Source organism: Brassica napus, chromosome C3 (assembly GCF_020379485.1).
Source record: "Brassica napus cultivar Da-Ae chromosome C3, Da-Ae, whole genome shotgun sequence".
Lineage (NCBI taxonomy): Eukaryota > Viridiplantae > Streptophyta > Magnoliopsida > Brassicales > Brassicaceae > Brassica > Brassica napus.
The window spans coordinates 20,883,183-20,896,343 of NC_063446.1; the positions used below are offsets into that span (position 1 = coordinate 20,883,183).

At 34.2% G+C, this 13,161-nt stretch overlaps 1 protein-coding gene and 2 pseudogenes across 1 annotated transcript; all 3 read right to left on the reverse strand.

Annotated features, from left to right (window-relative positions):
• Positions 1–3,127: 3,127 nt before the first annotated feature.
• On the reverse strand, positions 3,128–7,363 carry LOC125583671 (annotated as a pseudogene).
• A 465-nt stretch (positions 7,364–7,828) lies between these two features.
• On the reverse strand, positions 7,829–9,748 carry LOC125582966 (F-box protein SKIP19-like). Its single transcript, XM_048749454.1, has 2 exons — positions 9,017–9,748; positions 7,829–8,760 (listed from the first exon to the last, which is right to left on the reverse strand). The coding sequence occupies exons 1-2, from the start codon at positions 9,443–9,445 to the stop codon at positions 8,161–8,163; spliced, it is 1,029 nt and encodes a 342-aa protein (XP_048605411.1). The 5' UTR covers positions 9,446–9,748; the 3' UTR covers positions 7,829–8,160.
• A 538-nt stretch (positions 9,749–10,286) lies between these two features.
• Positions 10,287–12,822, reverse strand: LOC106409558 (annotated as a pseudogene).
• Positions 12,823–13,161: the final 339 nt, after the last annotated feature.

Here is a 13,161-nt window from a genome sequence, read left to right on the forward strand (position 1 = left end):
TTTCAAGATAAAGAACGTAAACTTTAAAAATCAGGTTTCCTGGTTTCAAAGACTTTAACACAAAACAACACCAAGTCTAAGAGAATTTCAAACCCAATAATACAAAATAAAGAGAGCTTAGACTCAAAACTCGTCTCTTTGTGCCTCTATTTCGTCCATGGCACCTTTCGTCGCTGTCTCTCTATCCTCTGTACTGTTACAGGAAAATATAGCGAAGAGCTGTTGAAAAGATCGTTACATAGTTTACTGTTCATGTCTTCTTTGTTACGTTTCTCTGCAACATGTACGTACTCTATGCTCTCTTCCATTGTTATTCTTCTTCTCCTTCTTCTCTCTCTGTCCTCTTCGCGTTGAAGACGAACCCGAACTGAACTCTCTCTCACGCTTGCTTGCTCGGTCATCCCTCTCACTCTTCGCCCTCGTTTCTCTCTCTCTCTGTCCCTTTGTTCTCTTCGTCGTCTCTGTGTCGAGACCTGAAAACACACGAACCTAATTTTCAGTTTTCCTCGAATCGATTTCGTAGGGTCTGTTTTGTAGGGTCGGGTCGGATCATGATAATGGATAATCTGTTTACAAAACGCGATTTATTAATTTTGCAATTGTGTTTTCGGATCTGATTAGAGATGGGGATCTCGACAGAGTTAAAAAGAATGGGGGATATTTGAAGAGAATTAAATATTAGGGTGGTTTTCTCAAGAGGTAAATAGTACGGGTGGGAATAGATAGGATTGTTGTATTTACAGGGAGTTTTAGGCAGTCAACCCTAAGAAAAACATATGCAAATATCCTCCATACGTTCAACAAATAATTTTTTAGCCAAATTTTTAGGAATATTCAAGTTTAAAACAATTTTTAACAATAATATGTAATATTCTGCAAATATTGTATAATCCCACAAATTTAGCTTGCAAAGCATAAAATATGTGTATTTCGAATATTCTTAAAGTATATGTTTAAGCATTTCAGTTACTATTAATTACTTTCAACAATAAAATCTTTCAAGGTTAAGATTTAAATATCTTTGAATTACTTATAGAACAATATGAAATGTTTATAATCGAATATTCCCTTTTAATATATATAAATCTCGCATAATATATATATATATATATATCAAAAATTCCTAAAATACATTTTAACAATCTCAGTTACTATTAATTATTTTCAACAATAAAACTATCTACGCTAATATTTAAATATCTTTAAATTACTTGTAGAACAATATTTAATATTTATAACTCAGTATTCCTTTTTGATGTATCTAAATCTCACCATATATAATAAAAATATTTGAAATATTACTGTACTTGGAAAACGATTCATGTTAAAAGAAATATTACTTAAACGTATCAATGGGTCAATATTTATCGAAGGTTTAATATGAATACACAGGTCAATATTTTCTTATAACTATTTAATTATTGTGTTTATAAATATTTTGAAATATGGTAAATATTTAAAATATTAAGCAATAAATATTTAAATAATATTTATGTATATAAAAGTAAAAATAAATACCCGCGCATCCGCCTGACCACATGTTATACATCAGCCTTACGTCCTAATAAGAAATAACCCTAAGACTTACAACTTAATTACAATACAATGCCATTGAAATAATTAATAAAAGTTAATCTAAATTAATTTTTTTCCTAAATCTATTCCACTACAAATTCATGATAAATATTACACTTAATTCACATTAATACTATAAACCTTAATATGTAAAGTAGAAAACCTCTTTCCATAAATTTGTGGGTATTATCATCTATTAAATAATGTTTATTACATTTTTTCAAAATTTTATTGTTAATGAAATGAATTAACAATATTTAAAAAATTTAAAGGATATGCCGTATTTGGGAATAAAAACTTAATAATGATAAGATATTTAAAAATATCTATTTTACTTGATAATTCTAAATTTGTACCTAATTAAATTTTTAAATAACCAATTTGACTAATCTATTTAATTGATGATATTGTTTTAGATATATATAACTAAAATGCTATTAGAAAATTATTTTTAAATTATGTATGATATTACATTTGTTCAATTGAATTTTACCTTAAATTATTTTTCTTTAGTAAGGATTTGAAATATTAGATTTGGTAATAACGTGTACATTTAAGCATTTGTATTAAAAAATTAAAAACACCTAAGATTTTTCTTATGAGAAAATTGTAATAGAGAAAATTTCAAAAGAATATTCTTCAAGTTTTGTATGTAAAGAAAAACATTTAGACAAGATAACAATGTTCTAAAAAAAGAAAAAAACTTTCATATAAAATAAAAATCCTACATATAATAAAATGTTAAAGTCAATAAGTTAAAATAAAACTAATTTGATAATAATATAAATACAAGAAATGAAATTACTCATTCCAACAAATTACTCATTTTAATAAGTATAATATAAATATTTTACTAAAAATGCATGACGAATATTTATGTATCGGGTTGAGAAATTAAAAATTAAGACTACTTATATAACGGGTTGTAAATTTAAATATAGTTGTCATTTATGACCAAAAACCTATTAAAACTAGGTCTGGGACGGATCGGGTATCCGGACAATTTTAAGATATTCGGATCCGGATCCTTATCCGGCGGATCCATAATTTTACTATCCTTATCCGGATCCGGGGTTCGCGGATATCCGGGTATCGGATATCCTTCTAAAAATTATAATATTTGGCGGATATCCGGATCCGGATTTGGATCCTTAAAATAAATAAAAAATAATATTAATATATATAAAATATTAACAATAATTTTAAAATAAAAATATATATAATGTTTTTAATTATTTCTATGTATAATATTACAAAATTTACATAAAATTTATATATACTATTATAAAAATGAAAATATATTAAATAAAATTAGTTTTTATATATAGATATTACTATTTTTGAAATAGTTATTAATAAAATTTACGGATCCGGATATCCGGACTAAAAAATCAAGATATCCGGATCCGAATTCGGCTTTGACGGATCCAACATTTTACTATCCGGATCCGGATTCGGCCTCTCCGGATATCCGGATTTTTGGATCGGATCCGGATCTCGGATAAAAGTTCCAGGCCTAATTAAAACATCTCAAATATTGTTTTTGCATATATATGTTAGTTTATGGAAAACACACGCATAAACTAAAAATATATATTTTAATTATTATGCGTAATGTCATAATAAAAAATACATAATACGTGAAAAAATATATAAATATTATATTATTTTTAGAAAACAAAAGTATATTCTTAAAAGATAAAAAGTGGTTTCTCATTTTTACTGGGAACCCAAATGTTGTAAATAATTCTTTCCAACGCGTATCAAATCCGACCAATGAAAGGCTACTAGCATTTCCTTTACCATTAGCCAACTCGATATGGGTAAATAAAAATGATATCGGTTAAATAAGAACAAATATTCGAGTGATATTTACATTTACAGTTATATAAATCATTTTACTTTTACTATTAGTGGAATTATGTAACAGCAATATGTGTATTATGTGATGTATTTTTGTCCCCATTTTATTATAATTTTTATATAATAGTCTGGTTTTTTTTTATAGCTGGAGACTAATCATCCTATATGGCATAACTAATCATCCGGTTGCATACGAACTCTCCTGCTTCCTCTCTTCCTTATCACTTTTTATATTATTTTGAGGTTTTTAGATGGTTTTAAAGCAAGCTAGATTCAGATACTAAGACATGTTCTCAAGTCTGAACTTTTATTACATGTTGTTGAAGAGGGTTCACTAATAAACACAAAGATCGTGCTTTTTTCTTGATGTAGCAGTTTCCGTAAAGGTGTTTAGTCTATTGGACAGATACACTCTAGTGTTAGAGTGACAGAGAGGTGTTGATCTGTTTGCAGGGAAATGTACTAGAATTGAGATCCATTTGCTTTACCCCACATGGTGTGGGCTCCAGGTACTACATACATCTCTTCTCTCTCAGGCTTTTGTTTCATCAACAAGGAAAAGCTGATATCTTGTTTTTTCATTCTAGTTTACAAATTTTATGTTTCTTGGATTTTTAGAGTAGAAATTTTAGTACTTTGTTTTGTTAGTAATATAACTCTCAGCTGGATGTTCTTACATTGCAGCCTATACTAAAGCGTGCGGAAGAGTTGATGTGGATGGCTCTAGGCATCTTCTTGGTGACCATGCTGGACTGATTCATCTGCTTGCTATAACCACGCACGAGAAAGAAAAGTAAGTATACTACCTCTTACACCCTTCCATATTCTAAACAACTGAAAGCTCTATTGAACTTATTTACTCTTTTTATATAAAGGGTCACTGGCCTTAAAGTGTGAGCTTTTGTGTGAAAATTCTATTGCGTCCTCTATATCATACGACCTTGACTATGCTGTTGTCTTTGTCGGCTCAAGCTTTGGCGATTCACAGGTGTGTTGAGAATAATTATGGTCTCAACTCTTCTTATAAGTTTGTTCCCCGTAGAATGTAAATCTATATAGTCCATGTGTTAGTTGTACAATGTTTTAATTAAACCATTGGCGTGTTTCAGTGTTTTGATTTTCCAATTGCAGCTGGTAAAGCTACATCTACATCGTGATGCAAAAGGCACATATGTACAAGTCCTGGAGAATGATATTCTTGTCTTTCTTTCGGCCTCACAGAAACGTAAACTGTCTCTCTTATCTCTTAAACCACGAAGAAAAGAAAAAGATTCATATGTTTTTACTTGATGACAAAGTATCTCATGTTCTTCGGAATAAATGTTTCAGGTCACGACTCGGATGCAAGTCATTGCAAGACCAGAGCTTGATGGTTTGCGTTTGGCCATTCCTTCAGCCACAAGAAACTTTGCGGTTGATAGGTTTGTTCCATATAGTATTATAGTGGAACATTGGAACCTGAAGCAGCACAACCCCATAGAGATGATTACTGTTCCTTTGATAATTTTGATGGATGTTTACTGAGAGAAAACAGTGTTATTACATATCTTTGGACTTTGGTCTTGTCTTTGCGTTTCCTTTTCTGTCTGATTTCTAACACAAACCTTTAAACAATTTGTTCTAGACGATTGTCACTGGTAAAAGGCTTGATTCCTTTAAATGTTACAGAAAAAAAACTCACAAATTTTAACTCAAAGAAAGATAAAACAGTCACATATGCTTGTGTTATTAGATAAAATAAGTAAAGGAGTTTTAGAAAAGCAAAAGACTCGTGGCAATGACACGAAAGACCTCCAAAACTACTTAAAAGAGATACATATAATATTTCTTCAGCTAACCCGATGCACCTAGAAGTTGCCGGCTATAATATTCGGATTATCGTTCATCATACAGGCCAAAGAAAGGACTGTAAATCGTCAGGAAGGTCAAATTTTGGAAAGTCAAGGAAATTAACATCTGGCTGGTCGACATCATCAGGAAATTCATACTCAAACGAATACATTTCGATAACCGATGCATCATATGGGTAATCATGAGTAGAGTCATTAGGTCGTCTCAAAACTTTGATACTCTCGGAACACCTGTTCTCCAGATCGCCCACAGTGTTAACGTTAAAACACTGACGTAAATCAAGATGTTCCAGGTTAGGACAATTATCAAGAATGGCGTTTAAACCGTCGTCTGTTAAATTGTTTCCAAAAAGCTGGAGGTGACGAAGTCCATTCATTGTTGCAGCGCTAGCTAGAGCATCATCGTCACTAAAGAGTCTAGGATACTTAATTCCCTTGTGGTTTAGCTTCAATGTCTTCAGATTAGGACAAGACTGGCCTACAGATTTCAGAGATTCTCCTGACAATGAGCCGTATGAAACCTCGAGTTCTTCAAGCAATGGAAGCTTCACAAGTGCTTCGGTAAGTCCCTCGTCCGTTACTAGAGAGCATTTTACAAGTTTAAGGCTTCTCAGATTTCCTGAACTGTAAACAATTGCGTGTTATAATTAAAAACATGAAGCCACGTTAAGGACTAAGAACGATAAGAACTTCTTATTAAGAAGCAAAGCACATTTACAAATGAAATTTCCCTAGCAAAACGAGACTTCATAAGCAGAGAGAGAGAGAGAGAGAACCTATCAGCGATGTAGTTGACTAGAGAGTCAGTGCCGAAATCCCAAATTTCAATCTCAACCAAGCCTCCCTGGCTACGATCAACTGCGTGACGGTACATGATGTCGAGGTTGTACCCCAAGTCTTCTACGTTATGCATGACAATCTTCCGCCACATAGCAGGGGTCTTTAGAGACGCGACGCCATGACGTACACACTTTCTGAGCGTTTTCCAATACTTCAATCGCGCCGAGCCTTTGCAAGATGGATGACGTTAGTTCAGTCGGAAGCTCTGCCCAGCTACTATATTCTCCGTCTTCCATCTCTGGAGTCAAAGACGGAAACTGCGGAGAAGGAAAACTCAGTGATAACCGTTCCAAGGAAGGAGGCAAAGAGGAAGACGCCATTTTTCTCTGAAGATAAAATTAGTCTCAAAAGTCCAATAAATAATAGGGAGTGAAGTAGGTTCAAGTTTCAAGAATTCTCGTAACTATTACACAATGACCATATGGTCCCAAGGAAGAGGGCAACGACGAATAGGAAAATACCATTTTCTCTGCATGGTCAAATTGTCTCAAGTACATTAACTAGGGTCCGACTGGTGAGCATTCTGGAAACAAGAGGAACGAATAAAAAATGAAGAGGAACAAAATTACAGGAATGAAAATGAATGGTTGTTCCATCCCATATTTAACAAGGAATTAATTTGTTCTTTATTTCTCTACAAAAAAAGGAATGATAGAGAATAAAAATGAAAAATAATATCTTATGAATTGTGATTTTTTAAGGAATGTTAGGGAATGCATTTGTTCCTCGTCGTTTCTTGGTCACCATTCATATCCTAAGAGAGTGAAGTACATTCAATAAATGAATGAGATAATTTCAACTTTCAAAACTTTTCGATTTTCGTATATGGAGTATCACTCAGTGACCATATCTTCATCCTAGTATTACATATGGACTACAACATCGTTTAGGGCAACGTAACATTAGGGTTTTTGGCGGTCTGTTAACGTTTAAACCAAGATATCATTATTTTATTACACACGGCCGTGAATACTAACCAAGATATCATATATGATAGATTTGTATGTGGATAATACTTGAATATATTGTAATAAACTTGATCTTTTTACTCTTAACCCTAAAAAAAAGCTTCCTTTGACCTTTGCTTATAATATTTATGAGAAAGTAGCTATATGTTCCTGGAAAAAATGTTTCTGGTCATTAATCGGATGGCAAGTCATCGCAAGACCAGAACTAGATGATGTTAGTTTGGCACTATTCAGCCACAAGTTTTATTTTTTTCACTAGAATTTTGTTGATATCCGAGAAAACAGTTTTCTTTATTACATGATAGTAGTGTTGACCTTGACAATTTTTTTTGGTCATGAGTTTAGAAGATAACAAGCTTTAAAAGAAATGGGTAGATTCACAATAAAAGTGATAAACACAACGTCTACATGTTTTCCATAATGTGGCAGAATAAACTTGAAAATGTTTTTTTTTTCTACTTGAAAACGTAGAAAACCTTCTTCCGTTTACTTTTGTTCAATGTTTCAGGTCACGACTCGGAGATCAAGTCATTGCAAGACTAAAGCAAGATGCTGTTCGTTTGACCTTTACTTAAACGACAAGGAATTTTGCAGGTTGATGAATTAGCTCTAAAACCTCATTAGTTTTGCAATTCTGATATTTTCGCAACCATATAAAGGAACGCACTACAAAATAGATTATTCATGTTCCTATTAGAAAATATTGATGAATTGCTTACTGTTAGAAAAAAGCTTCCTAATTACCTTCGTTTTGATCAACAGATTTCTTGCTGTGTTTGTTTTAAGCAGAACAAGGTAGTTTTATGACAATTCTCCCAGCCGAATAATCAGTACAAGGCCTGATATCTATAATGTTCAAGAATAATCACAAACTTTAACTCAAAAGTCAAACGATCACATAGCCTTCAAACGTTTCTAGAGTTAGAACTGTAGAAAGACAAAAAAAAAGATATGCAAAAGCAAAAGACATTCTTAACAAAGCCACATAAGACCAAGGACACTGAAACAATTAGAAAGAGGTTATTGAAATTCTCAGAGGATCATAAATATCATATCAATAAAAGTCAGTCATAATTGTCAAAGTCATAACAATCAACGTAGTCCTCTTCATCTGAATCCATATGAAAAACCGTTGCATCAAACGGATAATCATGAGTCGAGTCACTAGGGTATCTCACAAATTTGATCCTCTCGGAACACCTCTTTTCCAAATCCCCAACAATGCTGACGTTAAAACACTGACGTAAATCAAGGTGTTCCAGATAAGGACAATTGTCCAGAATGGAGCTTAAACTGGTGTTTGATAGACTGTTCCCGAAAAGCTGGAGGTGACGAAGGCCATGCAACGTTTCAGCGATAGCTAGAGCCTCATCGTCATTTTCAAATCTTGGACGTCTGAGTCCCCTGCGGTTCAGCTTCAGTGTCTTAAGATTATGACAAGACTGGCCTACGACTTTAAGAGACTCTTCTGACAATAAGCAGTATGAGACCTCGAGGTCCTCAAGTAACGGAAGCTTCACAACTGCTCTTTCAAATCCATGATCTGTGACTGAGTAGCACTTTGCAAGTTTAAGGCTTCGGAGATTACCCGACCTGCAAATAATTGCGGTAAAAGTTAAAAACTGAAGCCACGTAAGAGAGTAAGAACCATAACATGCGAAATATATTCACCAAAGATATCAGTAGCAACGTCATGACAAAAGCATAACAATCTTAGAAACATATTTATGATTCCTACTCTGAAATGGAGAGTAAGAGAATAACAGTCACACACAAACACACTTTGATTTGCTTAAATTGGTACAATGTAGACAAAACAGACAACATTATTAAACACTTCATAACCAGTACTAGTGATTCAGCAAATGGACCGTTAACATTCCTACATATATTCATCAGATCGATCTATCAAAAAAAGAAAAAGACAATCGTAAGGTAACAATAACTTCTCAATAATTTTATTTGGAGAGAGATATATATAGAGAGAGAGAACCTATCGGATATGTACTTGAGGAGATAATCAGTACCAAAGTGCCTAATATCGATCTGAATTAAGCCTCCCTGGCTAAGATCGACTGCATGACGGCACATGATCTCGAGGTCGAACTCCATGCTTTCTCCGAGGTCATGCATGACAATCTTCCGCCACATAGAAGGGTCTTTACAGACGCGACGCCATGAAGTACACACTTTCTGAGCGTTTCCCAATATCTCAATCGCGCCTAGCCTCTGCAGGATTGATGACGTCAATTCCGACGGAAACTCCGACCAGTTTATACATCTTCTTCCCCTTTTCATCACATGAGTCAAATCCGAAGATGACGGAACCAAGGAAGAGGAAGAGGCCATTCTGTGATGGTCACGTTGTCTCTCAAGTCCAAGATTATATAAGGAAGTGAAGTAGCTTCAACTTTCAAGACTAGCATCATGACGCAGTGACCAACGGCCATTTTCTCTGATAGTCAAACTCTATCAAGTCCATTAAATAAGGGAGTGAAGTTGTTCAACTTTCAAGACTCCAATATCCTTTACTAACAAACGGCCATATTCTCTGATGGTCAACTTGTCTTGAGTCCATTAAATAAGGTAATGAAGTAGTAGTTTTCAACTTTTAAGACTCTTGTTCGTATCCATCACTCGTTGACCATTTGGTCCTTCATGATAGTATTACATATCTACAACTTTAACTTACTAAGATTAGGGTTTGACCTCAAATCCCCGAGATCAATGTAAGACACAAAGAGTTATCACGATGTGTCTTAAAGCTCAAAGCCCCCTTAAAGCTCGTTCAAGATCACAATGAAGCAACCTCAAAGCCCCTAGATGAATGTAAGACACAAAAAGTTATCACGATGATGACAATTCTCGACGATTTAAAGACTCGAATCCAGAAAGCTCAACAACAATCATCATCGTCAGGTAAGAAGGAGCTTAAAATATGTAACACAGAGTTGAAACCTCGTCATAATCCCAACAAGAACGATCCGGGTGATGTTCAGAAGCTGAGAAAAGAGCTAAGCGCTAGCATGGCTGCAAGAAAGAGTCTTCAAATGATGTGTTCAAGTTTAGGTAAGGAGAAAGATATGAACCGAAGTGAGGATCTTAGAAGATTATTGATGGATACCGATCTCTGAAGAGGAGATACAAAGATGTTCAAGAAGGAAATGGATCGATGAGACAAGTGCTTAGAGATTTTGCAGAAGAAGTGAATGTTGGGACGCAGAGACTAACTGAATTTCATGAGAAGATCTTAAGAATGAGATTTCAGATTTAGACAAGTTGTTCCAAGAAAAAGGAAAAAAAAAAAAAAAAACAGAGATTTGTTTCTGTATCACACTTCAGATATATAATCATACAACGATTTGTCACTAGAATTTATAACAAGAATCCTGAACTAGTCTCTTCGGATTTAGCAATTTGCTCATAGGTTTATCGGTAGCCTTTGACCGTCGTGGGCAAGCTGAACTTGAATTCCTTCCCTAAAATATTGAACGTAGTCCATTAGTTTTCAGCAATGTGGATTTACCAAAATGATACAACACTGCTTTCATTGCTTACCTTAGAGACCATTCCGCAAGTATCTCATTGTATTCATGGTGATCAAAATAGTGTGTCATACCCGTTAAAAGCGCTCTCTTTGGACAGAGCCTCTTTATGATCTCAAGAGTCTAAAGAAGATGAGGCTCAGAAAATTGAAAACATTATTCTATCAATGTAGATAGATACTGAAACAAACCTCAGGCAAACATAGATGTGTAGGTTGTCGTCCTCTCTATTATCAAAGAGCTAGTCAGCAACAATAAGTTTTCATGAACAAAAAGTGGAAATAAAAGTTATTAATTATACCATAACCATAGATGGTACATTTGTATCCAGGATAAGAAGATCTAGCTGTCCAGCTCCGGCTTTAGAAATAGCTGCTTAGTCAAGATTCGTAAGAAGATCAATCATAGACAGTGGCAGAGCCAGCCACAAAGCTTATTGGGGTCAACAAAACTGAATCATGGGTTTAAGTTAATTTTGAACAAATGTTACCGGGGTCATTGTACTAATTTTACAGCATTTCACCAGGTTTTTAAACCAGAAGTACAAGTAAATTTATATGTAATATAAATTTTGTAGGGGTCAACTGACCCCCTCCCTAAGTGCTACCTCCGCCACTGATCATAGACAATGTTAATTAGCTTGTGATTTCAAATGATTTAGCAAAAATATTAATAGTTCTTACCATATTCAGTACTAGGTGGGATGCGTGATATATCTGATATATAAGCCACTTTACTTTTATTGCCGAAGAGGAAACCTAAAGCAACGTAATCTTCTCCATGCATCACCTAAAGCAAAACGTGGAGTCCAAGGGATCAGGTTCTCCTGGAAGAATCACTGTTTTTATTTACTCAAAAGATGGAAGGAAGTTTAACCGGAAGAGGCGTGAAAGATAAGCCCGAGGCAGTGAATGGTTTGTCACAATTCTCTTCGATGATTCTCCAGTCAAGCTGTGAAACCCGTCTAGGTACCTCTTTAACCTTCTTTTCAACCAAATAAGGAAACCTCGTAGAAATGCTGTACAAAAATGCCTTTTAAAGTCTCATTAGAGAACACTTACTAATAACAGGAAAAAGGTCAAATTAAATTTTTACCTTTCCATTGTAAATTGAGATAGAAAGACGGGAAGTGGATTGGTGTCAATGGCTGAACCACGAGGTTGAAGAGATCGAATATCATCTAGGCCATGAATTGCGTCTGCGTGGTCATGAGTTAGAATGATCTACATAACATGATTAGTAGTAAAAGTTAGATTCCATATCAGACAAAAAGATGTAAGAACTCAAGAAAATTAGTATATAAAAAGAGCTTAACGGAATCAATTCGAGGAATCTTATAGAAGGTAAACCAACGAAGGACTTGCTCTCGAAAACTCTTCCCAACATCAATAATCATGTAATAATGTCTACCATCTTCCTCCCCGCAGCAATAATCGATCAAGAGAGATGTATTGCATCTGCCAAAGTAAGAGTATCAAGATTCAAGAATGGACCAAAGAAGATCAAAAGGGACAAGATTTAATATTTTAGTATAAATAAAAATTAAGATTCAATGTTTTTCAATCTTGACAGATTAAAGACCAAATAACCCATAGATAAATTGATGTTGGAATGAGACAAAATATACCTGTAATTAGGGTTGAGGGTGAGGCAGTAGTAGTGAGGGACTGAGAACAGACATGGCAAGGAGGATCTGAGGGCTGGAGTAAGCATCTGAAATGGGGAACTGCGGCGGAGCAGCCTGTTCCGAGAAAGATAAGGGCCGTTCGATCATCTTCAGGTTCATTCTTCTCCATGCTCGAGACTTTGATCTTCCTAATAGTTCAGTCTAGCAAAAAGATGATTTTAAAAGCCAACAGATGCATGTTTGTTTATTGTATTAGTTGAGAATTTGTGATCGCTCATGTTTGTTTATTATATTAGTTGAGAATTTGTGATCGGTCATTTTTGTTTATTGTGAGACAGTGGAACAATGGATCAAAGAAACAAAAGGGTTGTGTTGAAAGTTAAACTTGATTTGGATCACATTTTGGGCTAATAATTTACTAATCATTTTAGTCCAAACTTAGTCCAATATCTAGAATCATCCTCCACCTCCTTAGAATAAAAATCTAGATATTCTCATAGAATTATCTAGATAATTATAATAAAAAATCTTAGATATTACGGTAGAATTCTCTAGATTTATGATTAATATGTAAGATATTTTGTATTTTGGAGGCTATAAATACCTCCACTCCCCTTTCATTTTGCATCACCAAGAAAAAAAAGCTTGTAACAAGTAATAAAAAATCTTCTTCTAAGTTATAAAAATCTTTCTTCTTCACAAATTTCTTTCTCTTCAAACACTTTAAACACTTCTCCATCTTTATAAAACTTTCATTCCAACAAAGTGGTATCAGAGCCACAAGTTCCTTTTGAAGATGGCAAATAATGGTGTTCCCTTCCAAGTTCCATTGCTCACTAAGAGCAACTATGACAATTGGAGTCTTAGGATGATGGCTATCTTAGGAGCACATG

Bases quoted from the DNA above. Each gene is read 5' to 3' on its own strand.
- LOC125582966 (XM_048749454.1), bottom strand. From the start codon at position 9,445: ATGGCCTCTTCCTCTTCCTTGGTTCCGTCATCTTCGGATTTGACTCAT. The intron at 8,761-9,016 runs TTCTTTTTTTGA...CTTTGGTGAATA, and splicing joins GTTACCTTACGATTGTCTTT to TATTTCGCATGTTATGGTTC.